Source organism: Dipodomys spectabilis, unplaced genomic scaffold (genome assembly GCF_019054845.1).
Source record: "Dipodomys spectabilis isolate Male_0828 unplaced genomic scaffold, ASM1905484v1 ptg000125l, whole genome shotgun sequence".
Lineage (NCBI taxonomy): Eukaryota > Metazoa > Chordata > Mammalia > Rodentia > Heteromyidae > Dipodomys > Dipodomys spectabilis.
Window position 1 is genome coordinate 15,037,442 of NW_024870802.1, and position 24,727 is coordinate 15,062,168.

Sequence of the window (24,727 nt, forward strand, 5' to 3'; positions counted from 1 at the left end):
GAACGATTGCAGGGGTTTAACAAGACATGTCAAGGGGGCATTCATCACCCAAACAGATGCTGCCATGAAATGCAGCCTGGCACCGCTTCGTCCCGTGAAAGGGAACCAGCTCCCTGTCAAGGTGCCTCATAGATAGGAGAGAAATGGGCCAACACAGAAGGCCACCGACACTCAGCCTGGGGAGTTTGCTGAGAATTAATGGGGTATCAATCCTAGGAATCAGAGGATGCCTTCCGTCCTCTGCAAACCCTCTTTCTCAAGCCCTGGACCTCACTGACCTTTCTCCAGGCCCTTCCCTTCCCTCACAAGACACTGGTCTCCAAAATATTTAGGGAGGCCCCACCACCACCTTCTCCTCATTCCCACCCTCAGGATCCATATTTACAGCACAGCCGTGCCCTGGGGTCTCAGCCTACCATTTTGGAAGCTCATATTTGCCCAGTTCTGGGCCTGGCCTGGAGAGCAGGGAAAGTTTGCCGAAGACACTCAGGCCAGGCCGTCACTCAGGACAGAGGCCCTCTGTCTACCCCCAGGGTTGGCTCATCATGGTATAAGCGGTGACATCGGACACAGGCTTCCCTTCCTGCTCTCACAGGAACACCAGGGGTTTCTCTGTCATGGCCGCAGTATTTCTTCTGCTGTCAGCAACATCCCAGTCTGCCTGCTGTCAAATTATTTATGTCTCTTCATTCATTCAGCAAGTACTTACTGAAAACTCCCAGGCAACCACAGGCACTGAGGTCGTCCTCTGTGTGCACAGGGCTGACCTCAGGGAGCATCTGGACCCTGAACAAGGACACAGGAAAGGGGTCTAACCTCACTTGTGCTCGGCACTGTTAGAAAAACATGAGCTGGGTAGGAGCAGAAGGCAGAATGGGAATGAGCTGTGTTAGATGCCATTGTCAGGGAAGGCTTCCCTCAGAGCAGACAAACAAGGATCTCAGTAACCCTTGCACTGGGGAGGCATCCTAGAAGAGAGAACAGCTTGAGCAAAGGCCGAGCCACTGGAAAGAGGCTGGTCCATTTCAGGCCTGGAAGAAGCACAGATAAGCAGAAGGAATGGATAAAGGGATCGGTGACCCCTACGGGGTCAAGCAGGGCCTTCTAGACCTTTGGAAAGAACTAGAATTGGACAGAGCACTGGGGAGTCTTGGAGAGATTTAAACAAGAATAATATAATCAACTTCAGGTCTCCCATAGCTACATGGGACTGGCTGAGAAAGGGTTTGTTCCCCCAGAATTTCCACCATTCTGCTTTCTCCAGTCCTTGCCACCCCAAACAAATAGTGTCTTACCAAGCACACAGCTTGGTTCCCCTGGTTAATTCATAGATAGCCGTGCCACTTCTTGCCTCTGTGGAGAACATCTGGGATACAGCTGTGTCTGTCTCCCCAGGAGGGTGAGGACAGCCCCAGGGTCACCCTCCCTTCTGTTCAAGATGAGTGTTTGCAGAGTATATGCATACTCCATACACATGAGGCTCCTGCTCCTCCACCGCAGGTGTGGATGACCCCCACCAGCACGGGCGAGGTGTCGCCCTGGCCGACTTCAATCGTGACGGCAAAGTGGACATCGTCTATGGCAACTGGAACGGCCCCCACCGCCTCTATCTGCAGATGAGCGCTCATGGGAAGGTCCGCTTTCGGGTAAGAAGGGGCTTTGGTTCCCACCTGTCCTTACCAGGCTCAGCAGTTTGGCCTCTCCATGTCATAGGACCTGCTTTGGGTCTCTCCAGAACAGGGCTGGTATCACAATGAAGAAGGCCATGGACTCCAGCCTGGCTCCCTGAACACGATGATCAGGCCCAGAGCAGGTGGCTCTCAGAATGCTGTCAGAGCCCATCACCTCTAGGGATGGTGGGATCCCAGGTTAGGTAGATTGCATTCCCTGCATGGAGGTCATTGTTTCAAGATGGTTCCAAGTGATGACTGGGGAGAGGCCCCACTCCAAGCTCCTCTACCACCTCAGGTGCCGCCTTGGGCTCTCTTCATGTTGAGGCTAAAACCCAGGTGAAAAGGGTGTTCTCAGACTTCAGGGCCAGTGATCCTGAGATCCGAGATGATTTCCATCTTCATTCAATTTTTGTTTGAACCCAAGTTCTCAACAGAGTTAGCTTTCTCCTTACCTCCCAAGACAAACTGGGACACCATTGGCATTGAGTAGACAGAGGCCACAGAAACTGCTGAACATCCCACAATGAACTGTCCCACAACTGGACAGTTCCCACTGCAAAGAAGCACCTGACCCTCAGTTCACTGAGGCTAAAGTATTTACTCGTTGGCCTTTGGAGGGCCCTGAACAGAGCTCACAGGAACAGTAATAATAATAATAAATGTTCCATTTATCAAGTACCTTGAATGTGCCAGGAACCATGCTAAGAGCTTTATGTATGTTATCTTGGAGGCCCAGGCATCCAGTAGAGAAAACCCAAGGGGGCTATGTCGGTTTCCATTTTTATAGGATCGATACAACAATAACGAGTTAGAGATCCTCGGGTCTCCAGCTCTTAAGGCCCTGCTCAGCCCACCCTGACCAGGCTGATCAGCTTGGAGCCAACCTTATTACTGTGCTGATGGGAGCCACCTCCCTCTCTGGCCTCCAGTTAGCTTGCCAGATGTCTAGGCTAGCTCCTTCCTGTAGCTAACAGGGCAGTTGTAGATGGAGGCAGAGGCAGGGAACTTCCCAGAGGTAGGAACTTCTCTGTCTACATTGGCCTGGGGTTTGGACAGCCCATCTACAATAAGGATATTCTGCTCAGAAACGTACGGTCTTCCTGTGCAGTTCTTGTCCTGCTTCAGAGGCAAATACCATACCCAGGGCCCTTTGCCAGACCCTCCTAGGACTCTACCAGCACTTAGAGGTTCCCGCTGGGCTACCTCAGGTCTGGAAGTCTCCCCATGAGTCCTGGACAGATACAGCTGATCCTGAAACTTCCTCCACCAAAAAAAAAAATCCTCAAGAGTCCCAAGAAACAGCACAAGATAGTAGTGGCAGTTAAAGGCACAGTTAGCTTCCATGGTGCTGATGGGGAGGTCAGGGCAGTATAGTTGCCAATGATCTGTCTCTTGCTCCCTCTGTGCCCAGCATCTGACATGCAGTCCTCACAGCCCAGACAGCTATTATCATCCTCTGTTGCTGATGAGAAAAGTGAGGTCTGAAGGGTTAAGTAATTTCACTAAGGTCACATAACTAGATAGCAATGAAGCCTGGATTCAAATGTATGCAGGCAGTTTTCTGATACTTCCCAGCTTCTATATGGCTATGCAAGAGGAACCTGGAATCAGAAATCTTAGTTTCAGGCCCCATCATTAGCTGAAACTAGAAGCAATCCCCATGTTTAAGATGGAGATGATCTCCGATCCTGTTTAGCTCAGGACACTGACAGCAGAGCTGAGTCTGATCCAGACCAAGGACCATCTAAGAATTCACTAGCATGAGCTATGGCTCTTGTTCTTCCTCCTTATTTCCCTAATGAACTGTCTGAGGTCCATATGGTGGCCCAGGTCACCCCAAGTGCGTTACAGTGGAAGTTACAGAGGCGTTGGGACTCTGTAACCAGAGGAGTATAGGTTCTTGCTTGCCCACTTTTCTGTCCACTGACTCCCAGTCTTCTCTCCTCCAGGACATAGCTTCCCCCAAGTTCTCCATGCCTTCCCCTGTTCGCACAGTCATCGCTGCTGACTTTGACAATGACCAGGAGCTGGAGATCTTCTTCAACAACATTGCCTCCCGCAGCTCTTCAGCCAACCGCCTCTTCCGGTAGGGAATACAGGCGGGTGGAGGCTTGGAATCAGAGGGAGGGTTCCAAAGGCTGGGGAGTCAGTCCCCAGAGGGAAGAGTCCCTAGTGTAGAAACAGACCAGAAGGTATGTCAGAGGCCAAGCGATAGCCCATAGAAATGGAGGGTAAGGCACCAACCCCTCACTGTGGCCAGAAAACGGGCATAGGAACAAAGCCCAGAGCATACCTCACCTCAAGCTCCACTAGAGAGAAACTCCTGCAGCCACTGAAGGCCTCAGAGTCAACCTCTGAGTCTGGATAAATTTGAGTTAAGCAGACAGACAGGTTTATTTACCAGTGACTTCCAAGAACCTGTAACAGGACCACAGTATTGCAACTTTCCGAAAGATGGATGGAGTGTTCCAAATAGATTTGACCACAGAATACGTCTTTCAGAGATGTTGCTACTGAGATTGGGGCTCTATAAAGTATCCTTGGAGATGCTAGAGGAGACTGTTAATGGCAGAGAAGGAACAGGAAGGTTCCAAAGCAGACAGAGTATCCCGTTAAGGAGAAAGGTTGGAATTTCTGAGTAATATTCCTCCAGGGGACCACCAGAATCTCTGAACATAGAACCCCAGAGCCTAGCCCTGATCTCCAGGGTCAACTTTCGAGGGCTAAGGCCTCGGCACCCGTTCTCTTACAAGGCCAGCAGGCACCAGGAGATTCTTACCACATTGAAATTTTAGACCCATTGCCGAGGACAAACCTCAGGACCAAATGGCCCGAGATATCACTGTTCTAGGCCTTATACATGCTACTGAGGCTCAGACCATCTGTACAGGAAGGTCAGCCAAAGGTCTTGGAACCAGGAAATGGGTCAGACCACCTGCTTGCCCCCCCCCACATCCCTACCCTTTCCTTTTTTTGGGGGGAGGTACAACTGTTAATAAAAAGTGTGAGCTGTGACTAAGCATGTTTTAAAATATAATTATTAACCAGGCATCAATCCTGACTAGATGTAATCACCCCCCGAAGGCACCAGATTTACTAATTAGGTACCTTGCAAAAAGCTTATTCACAACTTCCAGATTAATTGCAGAAGATCAATTGCTCGTTAACAGAGACACTGCCTTCCTTCTCTGGCTAATCAAGTGTCACTTGCCAGGGCCCCTGAGCACTGAGGGGTCTAGTGCTCTGATCTCTGTGGCCCAAGAGCCCAGGCACCTCCCTCCCTGCCCACCCTTCCAGCCTGCTTCACCTTCCCAGCCATCCCTGCCAACCAAGCTGGGCCGGCTCCGCCTTGGGCTGTCAGTGGATTGTCACTACGTGGCCAACCCATAGAGTGGTGTTTGTTTCCATGCAGGGGTAGCAGAAGCCACTGACTAAGCTTGGGGCTGGGCCTCAAGTCCCTGTGGCAGATGGCCAGGTCCTGATCACACAGCTCAGGGGCTGCTCTAGGAACTGCCATTCAGCTGGCAGCTCTGAAAGTTTAACCCCCACCAGTCCCTCACTGCACAAGCCTTTCACCTGTCAGTGAGCAGATCATCAGGCCCCTTGGGGCCAGGTTCCATCTTGGACACACACCCGAAGTATCCTGTGCTTAAACCTGCAGATACTTTAATAATACCGAAGGATATGTGTCACCCAAGCCAGTGAAAGGGATCTAAAGAGGGATCACAAGAAAACAAAGGGCACTGCAGAAACTTCCAGGCATAGTGGAGACTCCTCCAACTTCTGCACCTAAGCATGCTTCTGATCTGGTCTCCACTCTCTCCCACAATTCCCTGCTCTCATTGGCTTCTTGCCCTCTCCCTCTCCTTGATCCTGCAAACAACCTGTGGAAATGCAAATCAGACCACACCCCTAGTCATCTACCACCCTTTCAAATGAGGTGACTACACTTGAGCACCAGACCTTCCAAGCTTCTTTCAGTTCTAAAGCCTGGTCCCTCCTGCTGCCCATGCCTTCCAGGACCCAGTCCTCACTCTTAATCTGAGCAGCACCACCACACAGGTCTCAGCCAGACTTCCTCTGAAAAGACTTCCAGGATTGCCCCAGGCTGGGTGACCTTGCCCAGTTCTGTAACCCCCCCCTCACCCCCTCCACCCCCCTCCACCGCCCACGCCCCCCCCCCACCCCGCCACATTCAGCCCTGTGTGTGATAACTTTCTGCTGGCCCGGACTCTGAGCTGTTCCCCCTCCCCTTCACCATGCTCATTGTACTCCCAGACCCCTATCAAGACAGGCATATGGAAGATGTCATAGAAGAATTTGTTCTCTGAATGAATTAACATGGTGGAACTGCTGGCTTTATTATTAGGAATCTTTAACTATATTGTTACCTGATCTAAGTGATGGCTTCCCAGCTGCTGCAGAGCCAGCCAGAATACAAGTGATAAGGACACAATGTGGGTATGTCAGCAGGCTGCAGCACCATACCATACATCTTCAAGTATGCACATACCTGCACACAGTTAGACCCAAGTCTTCTAGGTACACAGGGTGCTAACCAGAGACATATGTATGCTCCTCAGAGATGTCCCTGTGGACAGAGCATGCTTTCCCCACCTACAGGCACCTGATGATGGTCTTTTAGCTCTCTGCGCCAGCTCAGTGGACCCTGGGTCATCTCCTGAAAGCCATGACCCACTGCAGCCTCCATTGGTCCTCTCTGGTTCTGGCTGACAGGGTAGTAGAGAGAAAAGCAGCTTCCTTCTGCCCAGTCTCCTTGCATTGCTCCACATGGCAGGGGGTGAAGGAGGGTGGGAGGGAGAGCAGGGCAACCGTGCCTGGATATACTGAGAAAAGCCAGGGAGGAAAGCTCACACCATTGTTCGCATTGCGCCCTACATGGAGAAAGACAGGCTAGTGAAAGCAGACTTCTCTGAAACAAATTTGTGAGGCAAAGCTTGGAAGCTCAACATGGGAAGAACCTGTGCCACCCAAAGGAAGCCCTTCTTCCTGCTGGTCTCCTCCGGCATTCACCCTTGCATCCCACCGACATGTGCTTGGAAGCGTCTGAAAACCAGGCACTGTGTTAGATGCTGCCAGAGATGCAAAGATGAATAATACCAAGGGCCAGCCGGCAGAGAGCTCACACACCAGCCAGGAGATAAGATGCATTCTTCCACAGTGCTAATACAGGCAGAAAGCGATAAAGGCCAGAAAGGCAATAAAGGAGGCAGGGATGGCTGCCAGAAGGATGGTCAGCCAGGGAGGGCCTGAGGAGGGAAAACTGGATGGGCTTGAGCTGGGGGCCGTTTCCAGGACTGAGAATGCCAGGGTCTTTCAAAGGAGAGTGAAGGTGAGTTGAAGGTAGTTGTGCCCCTGCCCTTCTCCATCCGTCAGCTGCCCTTCCCCAGGCTGTCTATAATTCATCCATTAGAGAAGGAAAAATCAATATTTACCAACATAAATTAAAACCTAAGAAGGGAACCATCAGAGAGGCTCATGGGCATCCAGGTGGCGGCTTGTACAGGCACCTGTGGCTACCCAGGGGACAGAATGGAATGACTTGGCCTCTAGGTCTCTAGGGGCCCTGTGGGGACCTCATCAGAACAAGTCTGTCTCTCTGCAGAGTCATCCGCAGGGAGCACGGAGATCCCCTCATCGAGGAACTCAATCCAGGCGATGCTCTGGAGCCTGAGGGCAGGGGCACAGGTAAGACCCCTGGGCACTTGGGCTCAGTCTTGTCTCTGTCTATCCATACCCTGGGTTAAGCATAGGAGGGGCAGGGCAGCCATTTCTTTGAAGGGCTCCTCCTGTCGCTGCCACAGTGAGGGCTGACACCCAAGGGCAGGGGTAGGAGAGTAGAGGAATGAGCCTGGGCACTGCCAGGCAGAAGGCAGAAGAGGTGTGGTGCCTTCTTCCTCAGAGCTGCTGGGGGTGGAGGAATCTGTGGATCTGTGGCCAGCAGCTTTATTCGTTGTGTTAAAGGGTGGGAATAAAAAAAAGCAGAGGATGCGACACTTCTCTCCAGCAGGGGTCCTGCATCTAACCCATCACCTCCTGGCATTCAGCTTGGTGTGGGACAAAGAACATTCAAACCCAACACCCCGGTCTGCCGAGGCCACATTTTCTGAGTCTCATTTTGAATAAAATGAGGCTTGTCTGACCCATATGCCTTTATGAGTTGTAAAGAGGACCAGACAGGCTGAGCACCAGTGGCTCATGCCTGTAATCCTAACTACTCAGGAGGCTGAGATGTGAGGGTTGTGATTTGAAGCCAGCCTGAGCAGGAAACTCCGCGAGACTCTATCTCCAATAAACTACTCAAAAAAGCCAGAAGTGGCACTGTGGCTTAAGTGGTAGAGTGCTCACCTTGAGCAGAGACAGTGCCCAGGCCCAGAATTCAAGCCCAAGGACCAGCAAAAGAAAGAAAGAAAAAGGGGGGGGGGGGGGAGGGAGAAAGAGAAGGAGGAAGGAAGGAAGGAAGGAAGGAAGGAAGGAAGGAAGGAAGGAAGGAAGGAAGGAAGGAAGGAAGGAAGGAAGGGAAGGAAAAGGAATAGGACCACACAGAGAAAGTATATTTCAAACACTTGATAAATTGCAACAACAACAACAAACCTATATTATGGTATATTATTCCATCCCTAACAGAAAGACCAGTGGTTAGGTTACTTGCACCCACCCTTCCTGTGACACACACCCATGGTAAGAAAGGGAACTCTTGTTCCATAAACTCCAGGCCTGAGGTCACTGTGATTACTGCACGGGGCTGTGGTCACTGCACTTGCCTGAGAGTCCCTGTTCCCTGGCTCTGCTGGCTGGTGGCCAAAGGTGAAATCTGTGTTGTTTCTAGGAGGCGTGGTGACAGATTTTGATGGAGATGGGATGCTGGACCTCATCTTGTCCCATGGAGAATCTATGGCTCAGCCACTGTCCGTCTTCCGGGGAAATCAGGTATGCCTGGACCTCAGGATTCCGTATGTTCCCTGGGACCAAGGGTTGATGAGGGCACAGAAGCCTAGGATGCTTGCTGGTCAGCATTGTAGGAAATAGAAATCCAGCTGCCTAGGAGCAAGTAAATTCCCTGTAGTACAGTAAACCTCAGGAAAGGCTGCCTCCTGGGAGAAGTCCTTGGCCCCTCTGCCTTCCTCCCGCATTTCTCGCCCAAAACTGTTCTTTTTCAGCCTCTTGGCTTTTCCCTCTTCCTTTCAGCAATTTTCCCTTGCGGTGTTCATCTTTCTTGTCTAGCTTCCTCTTTATCTCTTCTTTCTCTGCCCCTGCTCTCCTACTCCTCTTCCTCCTCTTCTTTCTCTTTCTTTCCTCTCCTTCCTCTGCTCTCCTCTCTTCCCTCTTCCCTCCCAGCATCCCTGCTTCCTGCTCTGCCCACACACCTCGCTGATGTCCATCCTCTTCCCTACCTGCAGGGCTTCAGCAACAACTGGCTGCGAGTGGTACCACGCTCTCGGTTTGGGGCCTTTGCCAGGGGGGCCAAGGTAGTGCTCTACACCAAGAAAAGTGGGGCCCACCTGAGGATCATCGATGGGGGTTCCGGCTACCTGTGTGAGATGGAGCCTGTGGCGCACTTCGGCCTGGGTGAGTAGGGGCTCAGGGGGAAACAGTGAGTGGGTCCTGAAACTGAGCCCTGTAGCCTGTGTGTGACTCCACGACGCACAGCCAGAGCATCTTCCGGACACCCTTTCACTGTGCCAGCACTGCGGACACCTGCTATGAATTCAAGGCCTGCTTGCTCTGACGAACCCAAGCTCAAGGGAAAGGGAGTTGGAAAAACTGGCTAGGATTCCATACCCTGGCTTGTAGGAGTCCCTGCCCCAGGGCCTCTGTGTCCTGACATGACCTGTGAAGTGTGGATTATACCTAGTTCATAGAGTTCTAATAGGAAAAAAAGTCTCAGAAGCATGAGGACAGGAAGTCAGAAGTCTCATTACTAAAACACAAAAGTTCAGAAAGCAATTGAATTGACCATTCCTCACTTCACGCCAGATACCTTCCCATATGTTAGCACGTCATGAAGTGATATGATTTTAATATAAAAAGATTAGGCATATGTGCTCCAATTAATAAACCTATAGTGGTGTTAATATTATGCACACATTATATGTGCCTAGAAATAAAACGAAGAAATTAAAGTAAGTGTGAACTCATTACTATGGGCACAGTGCTGGCAATTCTTTTGGCAGCACTACGATTTGAACTCAGGGCGTCATACTTAGTATTAAGCAGGCTCTTGATCACTCGAACCACTCCCAGTGCTGGGCATTTTTATTCTTGTTATTTCATTGGTCCTCATGACTACCCTGAGATAGGCATTATCATCTCCATTTTACAAGTAGGAAAAGTAAAGATCAGGCTTGATGAATGAGCCATGCCTAGAGTCACATGGTAGCTAGATAGCAATGCTGGGATTCAAACCCAGGCCTGCTCAAGGGGGTGGTTTTTATTTTCTCCCATATGTGTGTGTGTGTGTGTGTGTGTGTGTGTGTTCTAAATTTTATTGGGAACACACAGTAATTGTGTATTCTGAAAAGGCAGCAATAAGTATTTAAGGGACCCAGGGCCTTGTTATATGAGCATGTTCTAAAGCTCTTATACCTAGAGGGTTGGCCTGAGTTTGGGACAGCTATTCCTCCTCAGACAGCCACTGCCCATGCTGGCCCTAAAGGTACAGAAGCTTTTAAATACAGTCTTCTTACAAAATAGCAGTAAAAAGTATTTATAGAGCATTTAATAAGTGCCAGGCCCGGGTAAGTGCTTTGCATAGATGATATTCTATCCATTTTTACTATAACTATGAATTAGATATAATCCACACTTCACAGGCCATGTCAGGACACTGATGCTTGAGTGATGTAAATTGCCTCGGATTACACCTACAGAAGGTACGGAGAGCTGTGGCCACTGTAGTCTGAGTTCCTGATTTGCTACAACACCAATCCTAACACCTCCCCAATAGCTGCTCTTTCAGCTGGTCTTTCTTCTTAGAGATCCACCTCCCCTCAGTTACCAGAGACCCAAGGGAGGCCATCCAAGAACCAAGGTGGCTCTCAGGGTCTATAGGTAGCATGCTCATCCAGATGTCAGGCTGGATATCACACTCTACACCATTGGACAGAAAAGGAAATTGAGGCTTGCAGAGAAAATCAGTGGTGAGACCTAGACAGTAGTTCAAGTTGTTTGTCCCACATCCCCTGGGCTGCCTGGGCTATTTAGTGGTGTGCATTATGTGCTCTTCTGGATCCTTCTATCCAGAACCTTCCCCTGCCAACAGAACTACTTCCTCAACTGGGCAGCCTGGCTGGGTCACTTGGAATGATCCAGGGTGCTCCTTCACTCAGATGTTCACCTGGCTGGAGCTCTGGTGACAGCTCTTGCCATTTTGCAAGGCCATGGGATTTATTCTTGGTTTAAACTCTAGCTCAAACTATCCAAGGAGTGCCCCGCCAGGATCCTCTTTTGTCATAGCTCCCCTCAGAAGGGCATTTGGAGGAAGACTGCTCTCAAAGAGAGGCCTGTGGGTGTCAGGTGAGAACAGCAGTGATTCTCCTGAACAGCTGGGCAGGACCAACAGCCTGGGATTCCGCAAGGCAGGTGGGCAGGTGCAATGAGGCCTTCCTGACTGCTGAAGGAACGCAGTAGTGGAGCAGGAAGAAAGGAAGCTGGTGGGGAAGGCCAGGTATTGGGGAAGACCGAAGAAAGGAAGAGAGACAGAAGCAGGGCCTGGGGAACATGGGAGAGGCAGAGACATACCCTCCAGACCCACCACAGCGCAGTAGAAGGAAAGGTGGACCCAGGAACTATCATGCAAGGCATGTGGACATACTGCCACACCAGCCAGAAGCACTGAGAGGACGGAGCAAGAGAAATTAGCTCTACTCTGGGTAGCTTTCTCAAGGAAGTAAGAGCAGATACAGAAGTAGGAAAGGGGAATTTGGAAGGCAGGGCCGGCGACTGAGACTATTCGGGAGCCAGACTGCCGTAGACAAGACTCGGAGGTGGGAGTGTTCAGTACAAAGGCTGAGAGCCAAGCCTAGAAACCAGCGCCAGGCCAAGCTGTCTGAGGTCTCCCAGGGCAAGGTGAACAGAGGGGTGTCTCCAGAGCCAGGAAGCCAAAGGCAGCATTGCTTGCTAGAGGGGCAGCATCCCTAAACCAGGAACCCTGCAGGAGCCATGTTGACACTCATTGTTAGAAGCCTTTTCAACCGCTTCTCCTGATTGTGAGAACAATGCATATTGATAGGAAAATTAGATGGTACAGCAAATCATAAAAAGGAAGAAAAAAATCACCCACAATCTCACCATTGTGTCTGGAATATTAAGTAAAAAATAAACATTTCCCCACTCACCCTCCCCCAATACTTCTCTTCCTGTGCCCAGGAATAACTTGACAAAGAGCCTGGCCCTGAGTACTCTTGTATTCGAGGAGGAGGAAGAAAAACATGGAATAAACAATGAACATACTAAATAGGTGAAAATATAAAATGCTAAGATGACATCAAGTACTATGAAGAAAAGACAAAGGGGTGGAAGGCTAGGAAAGGGAGGGAGAGGATGGGTAACTGTTCAAATACAAGGTCCAGGTTGGCCTTCCACAGTTCTGTCTGTGCATTTGATATGCTGTTATCACATGCAATATATATGTATACATATATACAAATACACACATAAGTTTATACTACTTGGGATTTTTTTAAAAAACAAAAATGTTGGACATTGGTGGCTCACGTCTATAATCCTTAGCTACTCAGGAGGCTCAGATCTGTGAATTAAGGTTCAAACCCAGCTCAGGCAGACAAATCCTCAAGACTCTTACTTCCAATTAATCAGCAAAAAGCTGAAGCAGAGGTATGTCTCAAGTGGTAGAGCACCTGGTGTGAGCAAAAATGCCAAGCGAGAGTACAAGCCTGGAGTTCATGCCCCTGTACTGATATTCTTTCACCCATTCTGATAACTTGCCATTTTCCTTCTCTTAACAATACATCCTGGCCATCACTCCAAGTCTCACAAAGTATTTCACTGTGTGGTAGCATTCATAATTTATTTCCCAAGTCCCCTGTTGATGGACAGCCAGATTGTTTCCAGTTCTGAGAAGTCTGAGGTGAGAAAGGGGCAGTTCAAAATATGAGTCTGAGAGAAGAGGCCTGCCTTGGAGCTTTGTGTGGCTGCAAGGAGAGTGGGCTGAGGCTGGGCCCAGAGGCCATATCTGAGAGGAAAAGGCTGCAGGAAGCCCTCTCTTGTCAGCATGCAGGATGCTCCAGCTCACCTCTGAGCATCCATATCTGTCCTCCCTCCCAGCTGTCTCCTGCTGGACTGGGCTGTGAGCACATCCACTACCTTCTCAGCCCTTTCTTCCCCCATAGGTCTGGCATCAGGCTCAGGGTTGCACTCACCACCTGCTGGCAGGTGCCTCTCCGAATGTCTCAGGCCTTTGCTAGACCTGTGTGAGCAACTCCAGAGGACCTAGACCCCCCCTCCCTCCCACACTCCCCACCTCCCTCCCTGGAGCCTGGCTGCACTGTACCATAATAAAAACTCAGAACCTTGGCCTAGCTTTGTCCTCCAGGCCTCCCAGGAGCCCATTCCACTGTGCATAATGCTCCCTTCACAGCAGACCTGCTCCTGCTCAGGGGAGTCCCTGGTCACGTTCTGCAGTTCCTCTGCAGCTGCCCTGGCCTGTTCGTGCCCCTCCTGGGTACAGACCACCTGCCAGCTTCATAAATAAGGTTCTCTGCTTCTAGCAGTGTTGGATGCCTGCCCCCAGCCCCCACAGAGCTGCCCCTGCAAGTCTCCCACCCTGGCTCTCCATCTCCCACCATGGCAATGGGCTGAGCCAGCTCACCACGAAACCCAGCAAATACAAACAAGCGCCATGAATCCACTTGGCCCTGCTGGCCACCACTGGGGTCACCCACTCAGGCTGCCCACCCCTGGCATTGACAATGTACCCCCCCTTGACTCCCCACACCTCTTCCTTTCAGCTAATTGTTTACTGTGACTCAGAGCTGCCTCCAAGCCGGCTGGCACTCATTTAGGGGAGGAAAATTCAGTGGCCCACATAAAAATTGCTTTATTAAAGTGCAAAAATATTCCACCAACTATATTCTCGCCATCTGTTTTGCTGGTAATTCTTGTGAAAAGCACAGTTCTCCTTGGCCTTTGTCCTTTAAAAGCCAAAGGCAACTCCCTGCTCCTCCTGACCTGTGTCTCTACTATTGAATGGGCCTTCTTCTTCAGGCCCCTCCCCTGTACACAGGCCTAGCTGGGGGAGCCCAAAGTGGGGGAGTTCAGAGTGTCTCAGTTGTGCAACTTCAACATTGGAGAAGTCTCTCTAGTAGCCTAGGGAAACGGGATCAGCCTGCCTAGGATAGGAGCATAGGTTCCAGATTAGCTTAGACATCTGCAAGTCACTTTACCTCAGCAAGCCTTAGTGTTCACATCTAGAGAATGGGCATGAAATGCCCACCTCACAAGCCTCCAAAGTCTCTCCCAAGAATCCTGTCCTTCACCCTTTGCTTTCCACACTTTGAATGTCTCCATCTTCAAATACAACATGCCCTCTCAAACTTCTTCACTTCTACTCCAGCTGTTTCTTCTGCCTGGATGGCTCCCTCCTTCCTGAAGCTGTCTCTTATCCTTCCTGCAACACCCAAGTGAAATGGCCAGCCTCTCTCACCAAGTACCAGTGTGACTGCTACACCTTCCAGTTCATTATATATCCATGGCGCCCATGAGATTCATTTCCTCCAGAATGAAACCTGGGTCTTTCTCTTTCACTGCTGAATCCTAGATCTCTGCAAAATGCTTGGGTAGCTGCTGGGTGTGGAGATAGGGTGAGCAGTCTAATAAGGGTGCAGCAGATACAGGCTCTGGGGTCACACAGACCTTTGCCGAATGCCTGGACAATTCTCTTCAGGCCTCAATGTTCCCATCTGGAATATGGATATTACAGAACTAGCCCCTCCCTCTGGGGTATTGTGAGGATCCTTTGTATTAACACATAAAGCACTTATTAGAGATTGGGGTGTATTGTCAGTGTCCACCATTCTACCAAGGGAAGCCCTTTGGCTTGATACCTAAGAGTGAGGATGGTGACCAGCGAGTGGAGCGGGGCAGTGCTCCTGTCCCAGGGCACTGGAGCTGTGGGCCAGTGCCTGCAGCTTCAGATGAAGAAATAGAGACCAGCAAGGATGGGCAGGCCAGAAGAATAATGAGCATTGAAGGCGGGGTCTTCTTGTGGCTTCCCAGGCTCACTCACTACCTAGATCTGGAGGGAGGGAGGGCACAGCCCAGAGCAGGCTGTAAATCTGCGGCAGCCTGTGAACATTCGGCAACTCTTTGGAGTTATTTGTGGCTTCAGTCAGCCTGCAGAATGTATTCATGAAGCTGTTCTGTTGGCTTAGGTGAGAAACATTTGCTTTTTTCCCCCTTTGTCTCCTTTTTTTTTTTTAACAGAAAACGTTTGCTTTTTATATATGCCTCTTGATTGGAGCACTGTTTACCCTTAAAAAACGCCAAATCCCTTGCATTTCAAGATTCTTCTTCAGCCAGGCACTGGTGGCTCACACCTATAATCCATCCTGGTTAAGGGACAGCCCCCGTGCCCACACATACACACACTCATGTACACACACTCTACTTCAAAACAGGGAAATGCCTACAGTTAGCACTCCCCAACCCCATTCCCCTCCCTCCCTGAGGCAGAGGGAGTGGAGGATAAGGCCTGAAGATGTCCCTCCAGCTTGATAAAGAAAAACTCAGAACCGGGAAGGCTGGATGTGGGAGGAGAGAGTCTTTGAGGACACTAAGGAAGCTTCCCTCCATTCCCCTCCCATGAGCAGACCTCGCTGACTCTGAGGGCTGGCCTGCTCGACCTGGTCCTCCCTCATGAACTCCCTGCTCAGCAGCAGCAGCACTGGAATGTCCCAGTAAGAGGCCAAGGGGAAGAATAAAAGGAAATCAAGCACAGGGAGGACAGGAAGCTGGGAACTGTGGCAAGCTCTTAGCTGGCATCCGGGACCGGGGAGAATGATGCACGGGCACCTTTCCTTCCACAGGCTGCGGTGCTGGCCCTTGCCCCACTGTGGATGTCTACATTGAATTCTCCTCAGTGTTCCCCTATGGCCCCAAATCCCTTTTGCTGAAGTATGCATGAACCCTTTTTGCACACCAACATTTCACAGACTGCCCTCCACCCCCACAGTAGCTATCATTGTCAAATCTATTGGTGGATAGTAATAACCAAGACCATTATGAATTCAATAGCATTTGAAAGTGTAATTTGTTTTCTAACAGTATCTACATATATATATCAGGGAAAAAAAATAGTGGGCGATGTGATATTTTATTCACCTAGGAATAAATGTTTGGGAGAGCACATGGATTTGAGGGAGGCTCCAAGACCCTGTGCACCCCCGCCCCACCCCAGCGCTATGCCCACCTCTAGTCTGCACTGGTAGGTGATCAGGAGGAAGCTGGAGTCCTGTGTAGGCTGAGCACAGCCCTCCTTCCATCCCTGTTAGCCTGACCTAGCCACAGGGACCCGCCTGCTTCCTTATGCAAGAGCCTGGCAGCCTTTGACAATGCCTAAACACCTGACAAATCTTTCCAACCTGCTTTCTGCCAGTGATGTATGTAGTGTGTTGCTCTGGGGATGATGTGTGCAAATAGATTCACCACGAGTGCTGCATGAGCTTCACTGTTACCTTTTGTACTCTGCAGACTGGTCTTTCTGGAGCACCTTCTACCTATCTTTTCCAGGTCTTTAGAGCTTAGCTCAAGGGATTCCTCCCCAAGAGGTCATCAGTGACCACTGAACAAAAAGGTCCCCAAGGCATCCTCTGGGGCTCTACCCTATTGTTCTATTTCTGTTTTCCTCATGGATCTTATCAATATCTGACATGATTGGCTGGTTTGTCATGGAGGGGGAGAGTCTCCCACATGGAGATAGGAAGCCCCAGGAGAGCAGGGACAACAGAGGATCAGGTCCCTACCAGAGTTCCATCAACAGAAATATAAGAGGCGCAGCCAGGAGTACACAACAAGTTGGCCCCATGTCTCCTAGCCATCTGCTCCCCACCGTATCCTTTCCAACATTCCAGGTAAACTGTAGAGCCATCATTTGAACCCCAGACTTCCAAAATTTGCCAACATAACAATCAAGCCTTCCATCCCAAATTCAGTCTCACACCACTTGGTCTGTTGGATAAAATGTTAAGTTCTACAGTGGTGCAAGCCAATGCAGTAGGCACTAGCCAGGGCATGGCTAAATGCAAATCTGGTGAAATTTTAAAAAATTCAAATTCAGCTCCTGAGTCACTCTAGTCCCAAGTCACTCAACAGCCACACCTGGCCAGCGACACTAGAGTGACAGGATATAATGAAAGCCTCTGCCTTGCTGGGGATTGGCTTCGCTCCTCAAAACATCCCATGGATCAGATTTGCTCTGAGGAAGAGCAACTTCAACTCTGTCTCATTCATTTCCCTAGCCCTTAGAAGAGTGCTCCATGAATTAGAGTTTTTTTTCCCCACTTTATTTCTCTACCTTTTAAAATTGTTATTATAAAGGTGATACACAGAGGGATTAAGGTTACATTAGTCAGGTAAAACATACATTTCTTCTTGGTTAATGTCACCCCTTCCCTTGCTTTCTCCTAGTTTTTCCCTCCCGTCCCCCCACACAAGTTGTATAGTTCATTTTCAACAGTATCTAGTGAGTACCGCTGCTACATTTGTTCACCCTTTGTCCCTCCATTTTTTTTTTTTTTTTTTTTTGGTTGGTCGTGGGGCTTGAACTCTGTGCCTGGGTGCTGTCCCTCAGCTCTTCAGCTCAAGGCGAGCGCTCTACCACTTGAGCTATAGCACCACTTCCGGTTTTCTGGTGGTTTATTGGAGATAGGAGTCTCATGGTCTTTGCTGCCCAGGCTGGCTTTGAAGCGAGATCCTCAGATCTCAGCCTCCTGAGTAGCTAGGATTACAGGCATGAGCCACCAGCGCCCACCTGCCCCTCCATTTCTATACACCCTTTGCCCCTTGAACAAACAAGACAAAAAAAAAAAAAAAACCAGCAAAAAAGAAAAAAAAAAACTCGTTTCTATTTCCTGGAGTTCATTTCAATAGATATTATTTTATCTGATCAGATGCACCTACCATTAAGCCTTTGTGTTCCTCTCCTAAGAGTATCCTCCTTTGGTGAATTAGTGTTTTTATTCAATGAGTAAACACCTTGGTGCTGATACTCTAACATCCTTCTCTTTCTGCTCCTGACCTCTCTCCGTCCTCCCCCAGGAAGGGATGAAGCCAGCAGTGTGGAGGTGACGTGGCCAGATGGCAAGATGGTGAGCCGCAGCGTGGCCAGCAAAGAAATGAACTCAGTTCTGGAGATCCTCTACCCCCGGGAGGAGGACAAACCTCAGGACTCAGCCCCACTGGAGGTGGGTCAAGGCATCTGGCCTCGTTGTCAGAAAAACAAGCATCACCCACCACCCCCACAGGCTAATCTGTAGACTTGGCAGAGGCCAGTAATGGAAATTGTCTCAGCAAAAGGCAGGCTTCACAATGATCCCTCTATTTGTAGTTGATATAACTGCTCCCCCTCCCTGCCCACCCTATCCATTCTGCTTCTCATAGAAATCCCAGAGATTTGCCAGGGAACATGTCTTTCCACCCATTTTACAAAGGAGAAAAACAGAGGTCAAGAGAGAAAATCCAAGGCCAGCTGAAGCTACACAGCCAGATATGAGCAGGGTTGAAAACTGACCCCTGGACTCCTGGTTCTTTCTAAGTCTCTAGGGAGGCCTCATATGCCCTAAGTGTGGGGTCTTGGGGAAAGGGACTCAGAGGAGCAGCTCTGGGCCAGTCTCTGCTCCAGCTCAGGTACATGGATCCCATAGGCAGGAAAATGAGCCAGAGTTTGAGTCACACCCATTCTTGTTCTCTCCATCCCAGCCAGCCCTCCCATTCTCAGTGCAAGGCAAGGGTCTGAAAAGAGAGAGGCTTCTCCAGGTTCCTTGAACTGAGGTCAGAGTGACAACTGCTCTTGGCTCTGACTAGGAAGGGATCTGAGATGGGACCTTCTCAACTCACCAGTGTCTCTGCTTCTGCCCAACTTACAGTGTGGCCAAGGATTCTCCCAGCAGGAAAATGGCCATTGCATGGGTGAGTGCCTGCAGGCCCCAGGGTGTGTCATCCTGACCTGGAACAAGATCCAGGGCATAGACAAGGGAGGGAGGGAAACGAAAGGAAGGAGAGGAAGGTTCTGTCGGACCCCAGTTGGCCAAGATGACCACTGAGGAGGGAGTAATATTAATGATCAGCCAACCAACTTGGCACCAAGAATATCAAGAGAACAAACCTGAGGAGGAGACACACCACCATGTGGATGTTGAAGATCATGGTAGTTAAGTGTCACCCTGGCAGAGGTGAAACAGCCACATGTCATTGCCTTCCAGAGGATCAGCCAGCAAGGGAGGCTGGCTGGCAAGGCTAGACATTGCTGAGAGTATTGCTAGGTACATTGGGGAAAAACAGGGAGCAGAGAATGGTCATGGAGAGATAGAAGATTACAGGCTGGTGCGGTATTGGGCAAGGTGCTTCCAAGTGGTAGCTGTGTGAGGGTTCCATGAACTTCCAAAAGTTTCCCAATGACCTGTAATGGGAAGTGGCAGCCTAGGATCTCAGTATCCAGAGACTTCCAACCCAACATCCTTTATCCCAGTAGCCAGCAGTGGAGCCAGGCCAAGAATTACTCTTTCCTTAGAAGGAAGAAACCAGTCTCAGCCCCCTTGGAGCCTACGGGCAGTGGAGAGGCCCACAAATGAAGAACAAGGACCACACTTGGGATCAGGGCTGGAATGAGGGAGGGCAGCAGCTGGGGAGCACAAATAGAGTCACCAAACCAGTCTAGGGAAGGTCTGAGAAGGTAGCCTAGAGACAGCATGGTCTAAGTTGGCGGTGATAAGAACTTGGACAGGTACAGAGCAGAGAGGCACTGTTCCTGGGGAGGGCTTCACTCAGAAAATGAAGAAGTACAAAAGCCAAGGGTAGCCCCCCCCCCCGCCACATTTTCTGTGTCCCCACCATGGCCCTGTGCTAAAAACAGTACAGGCATATTCTGGAAGGGCCCTTCCAGACCGTCAACCCAACCCCTCCTCATCCAGCAAGCATTGATATGCCCCCTACATGGCACCAAGCATACTGCTGGGCTTGGGAATGTAGCCAAGTACCTACCATGACAGGTATCCATTCTGATGGAAGAAAACCCCCACACATGGGACCACTCATCGAGGCAAGACAGTTTAACAACCTGATAAGCAAGGTACTCTCTGGAGACTGTTCCGGAGGGCTTCCAGGGAGGGAATCTCTAGGCAGAAACCCCAAGGATTAGCAAGAAAACTTCAGCTCCAGAAGAACTGAGGGGATCGCTTTCCTGGCAGAGGGAAGAGCAACAGCAGAAAGCCGGAGGCTATGTGAGGGGCTGGCATGTAGCCGCTACACTGAGATGATGCAGAGGGCCAGGCCAATGAGGAGCTTGAGGTTACTCTAAGTCTCTAGATTTTTGTTCTTAAGACCCTTGGAAGCTGAGCAGGAGAGTGACCTGATGTGATTTACATGGTTAAAAGATCACTCTGGCTGCTGAATTGCAGACTGAATTGGAGGGAAGCGTGGAGGCCGGGAGGCTAGTAAAGCAGCTGCTGAAGAAATAAATCCAGGCAAGAGGTGGTAGGGCCTGGGAATAAGATGGTGGCAGAGGAGTAAGAAAGATGGACAGATGAGAGGTGAGTGCTGGGGCAGAACAGACAGGCTCTGCTGTGGGACTGACTGTACACAGCGTGAGGAAAGGGAGGATTTGGGAGCCACTCTGATTTCTACTGGCACAACTGAATAGCTAGTGGTAATATCGAAGTAGCTGGGGAAGATGGATGTAGTGGGCAGAAGTTTAAGGGCTAAGGGAAATCTAGGGTGCCATTTTGGACATAAGAAGTTTAAGGCGTGTATTAGACATCCAGGTGCCAAGTAGCTTGTTGGTGATTAGATCATGTAGCTTTGCCCAGAGGAGAGGTTATGGCTGAGACAGGAAATGTGCAATCATCCACATATGAAAAGATCACCTAGGGAAAGTGGGAGATGGAAGAGAAGTCCCAGGACTAGTCCAATAACTGTCCCCTCCTCCTGAAACAGAAAAGTTAAATATAGAGGGCAGCCAAGGAGACTAAGGTGAGGAAATGGAGGCCAAAGGAGAAGACATGTCCACAGTGAGTGAGTGGATGGGCAGACAGAGCCTAAGCTAGGACCCACAGCTCACACCTCCCTGGTTAAGTGGCTTCTCTTACCTTTCAGACACCAATGAATGCATCCAGTTCCCTTTCGTGTGCCCTCGAGACAAGCCTGTGTGTGTCAACACCTATGGAAGCTACAGGTGCCGGACAAACAAGAGGTGCAATCGGGGCTATGAGCCCAATGAAGATGGAACAGCCTGTGTGGGTGAGTGGGGCTCCCCTAGCCTCCATAGGGTAGCAAAGGGAAGTTGCCCTTCAGGAATTCTGGGTAGGATCCTTGGCCTCTGAATTTCCTGGATGGAGAGAGTTTGCACAGATTCCTTTTGTATCTCCAGTGAAAACTAGCACAGCAGCCGGGGGAAGTCCCATCACTACCTCCACCAAGCACAGGGCCCTAGGGGGCTGTGCCCTGGCCCAAGGCTATCATGACTCTCATATCTCCTAAAACAGTGTTTCTACCTGGAGGTCGGCCCACGTTTTCATAGCTGCACTATAAACTAGCACCTAAGAGTCACCTTTGGCTGAATTTCTGACTGGTCCTTGTCTTCTTTCTCCCAAACTCCTCCCTCCACTCCCATCCCACCCCCTTCATCACCCCTTTCTCTATGTCCCTGCCCTCTTCTTTTTGCAGCTCAAGTAGCCTTTTTAGGTGGGTATTCTTCGACTGCCTTTAGAATCTCTGAGCCTCTTTCTCGGGCCTCATATCTTTCTCTAGGCCTTGGACTTTGCCTTCAGTTATATGCACTTTAAACCCCATCAATAAAGGAAAAAAAAACGAAACGAAACAAAACTAACAACCTTTGTGGAAAACTAAATCTCTCTCCTGCTGCCTATTTCTCTCCATGCCCAGTAGATTCTGCTGTGTGCTTCCTCTGAATGGACAGCAGGGGTGGCCATCTTTGAAAAGGGACGTTTGAGAGATACTGATCCAACCATAGTTGTTTTACGAAGCCCTTCTTTGCATGTTTTCTGAGAAAACAGAAAAGCAAAGTCTGTCCTGAACCCCACCCAACCTTCCTCATTCCTTCAGAAAAACCAAGCGAGCCCCATCTTTTCTGTATCGGAGCTTCTGTATCTTATTTTGCCCTTCACAAAGATGGCTTCCAGGTGGTTGCTTGCTTGGTTGATTCAGTCATGTATCATGGTGCCTGCTGGTTTGACCTCAATGCTGTTGCTGCTTTGTGCACCCTGACTTCCTGTGGTTTAAAAAAAAAAAAAAAAAAGCCTGGTTGGGGTTGGTGGTGATGATGGAAACGGAAAGGGCTTGATAAAAATGTTGAAGTTTAAACTTGCTAAGTCCTCCAGCCTCTTTTCTGAAGAAATTATGCCAATAAACACTCTGCTGGATCTTAACACCTAACTGATGAGGGAAAAATATGTCTAGGCAAGTATGTGCTGGTTGGAATGCTGAGTTCGTGGTGGTTCTTCTACCAAAGGTGCTTGGAAAACAAATCATTGTAGAGAGAAAGCACTAGCTCCAGGCACAAGCAGTGGCTTAGGTGTTTGTGTGTGTGTAACAATGCATGTAGCATTCGGAAGGGTAGGTCTTAGTCCAGACATGGGATGTGGAATGAATCATTCTGGGGTTTCCGTTTCCCTAATCTAAATGACAAGAGAGTTGGGCTGCTATTTCCTAAAGGCCTTTTCCTTTCTGACCCCTCCCTGTGTGACTGGACACAGACACAGTTGGTCTCAGGCAATCTTGATTTCTAGAACGCACTTTACAATTCGGTCTTTGCAATATGCTTAGAAACCTGGAAGCTCCTGCAGCCAGAGTACCCTTTGGGGATGATGTAACGCTACAGAATCCTTTCATGACCAGCCTCGGGTAGGAAAGGCGCATTATAAATCACAGATCTATTCTTCATGGGGGAAAAAAAAGTTGCTCCAAGATATAATAAAACCACACTTTAGGAATGCAGCAAGCCTTTTAAAAACATATTTAACAAAAAAACTACTCTTTTCTGATATCATAATAATACTCCCAATAAATCACAAAATATGAATTCCTTGTAGCGAGTGCTGTTTTTACACTTGGAACAGGAGCATAAATGAAAAGTTTTAAAATGAAAACAGCCTCAATTTCTTGGAGAAGCATATACCAACTTAAAAATCACTCCACTTCTAGAAAGCTCATTCCTGAGTATTGCCATTGAATTACAGATCTGAAAGGGCCTCAGAGAGATGAAGTGATCGAGGTCACTCTGCCAAGGTCGCAGAGCCAGCTGATCCCTTTCCCATCATCCCCTCTTGTCAGTAGGGTGACAAGCAGCTTTGTCATTGCTCAGATTATTCCCTAGCCATTCTGAAAGCGGCTGCCTGTTTAGAAATGAACAAGTGAGTCTGAGATCATGAGATAAGTAGAGACCCAAAGCCCACAGAGAAGCGCTTCCAAGTACAGTGATTGTGGTAAATGACAAGATAACAAGGCCCATTGACTGGGACACATACAACAGCACAAGAACTACAGAGCAGGACAACCAGTAAAACAGCCTGCCAAGGACATCAGGAGCTCTGGACCGACAGCAAGCTTCAGAGCAGGCCCTGAACTCCTACACATGGAATTTCACACAAGAGAGTGGCCCATCTGTACCATTTCAGCCCCACTTGGTGGTGGACCAGGTGAGTTGCAAAGAGGAATTTAAGACTCCCAGGTGTTAAGAGCACAGCTCTGAATTAAGGTTGCATTTGATTCATTCATCTATTCAACAAATATTGATCATACATAGGCCTGCTACACACCAGGGACTGAGAGGGGCTCTAGGCACACAATGGCAAACAAAGATAATGTGGTTACTGTCTCCATCCTCCCCTTTCCTTCGCCCAGATGGAAGAGCCAAGTGCAAGGGTAGGAGGGGAGAACTTGAAGAACTTTCTAAAAAAAATCCAGCTAGATCCCCTAGACACAGGGTCACTATACTAGGAACCATTCACTCATTCATTCATCTATGTATGCATTCAACAAGCATTTGTTGAGAACCTCCTATGTGAGTAGAGCTTGCCTCCTTGTCTCACTCAGGAGCCTGGCATCCTTGCTGTCTTGGACTGGCCTTGAAGATTCCAACAAAAACAGCGGACAGATTCAGAGGCAGGAAAGTAATAAAATGGATCCCCGAGATAGGATGCAAATTCGGGAGTTACACTCTGTTCCAGCTGGTGGGAAGGTGGGACCATGTTACCAGACTTCCCAAGGCTCAAGAAAAGCCTGATTGATGATGATGATGTTATTCTCTCTAAAAACACAGTCTCTCCCAGGAATTCATTCCTTAAGATGACAATAATAGCTTATAGTTAGTGAGCTTGAGGTGTTTGGGTAGGATCTAAACTCTACAAGAATCAACTTGCTTAATCCTCACAGTAATCCCAAGAGGAAAGCGTTGTCCTTACCCTCCTTTCACAGATAAGCTAAGTGGTTTGTCAGGGTCACACAGCTGGTACAGACAAAGGCAGGATTTGATCTTAAGCAGTCTGTCTCCTCCATCTATGCCACAAACTACCACTGCTTCTCTCTTCAACCAACCAACAGGTTTAGGAAAAATCCATAATCCTTTATGCTGCCCAGAAGCAAAGGCTAGGAAGGAAGGGAGAGATGGAGTCTCCAGAGGGCTTAGATCAAAGCAATCATTCTGTGGTCATGTCCAAGCCCTCGGGAGATCTGGTCATGCCCATGGGGAGATTACCCTCACCAGGCCATCTTGGCATCCTCCTCTGGTACAGAATAGGAAAAAAAATCACGTACCAGGCCTCTTCCAGAATTCCCACAGTTGC

The 24,727-nt window shown here is 49.4% G+C and overlaps 1 protein-coding gene across 1 annotated transcript in view; it reads left to right on the forward strand.

The window, feature by feature from the left end:
- Crtac1 (cartilage acidic protein 1) overlaps positions 1–21,719 on the forward strand; it is a 140,405-nt gene extending 118,686 nt beyond the window's left edge. The window contains exons 7-15 of the mRNA XM_042689375.1: positions 1,501–1,646; positions 3,623–3,759; positions 7,300–7,382; positions 8,524–8,624; positions 9,095–9,263; positions 17,970–18,115; positions 18,797–18,839; positions 21,021–21,164; positions 21,591–21,719. Of these exons, the coding sequence (XP_042545309.1) occupies positions 1,501–1,646; positions 3,623–3,759; positions 7,300–7,382; positions 8,524–8,624; positions 9,095–9,263; positions 17,970–18,115; positions 18,797–18,839; positions 21,021–21,164; positions 21,591–21,709 (1,088 nt within the window). The 3' untranslated portion in view covers positions 21,710–21,719. The remainder of the gene's footprint in view (positions 1–1,500; positions 1,647–3,622; positions 3,760–7,299; positions 7,383–8,523; positions 8,625–9,094; positions 9,264–17,969; positions 18,116–18,796; positions 18,840–21,020; positions 21,165–21,590) is intronic.
- Positions 21,720–24,727: the final 3,008 nt, after the last annotated feature.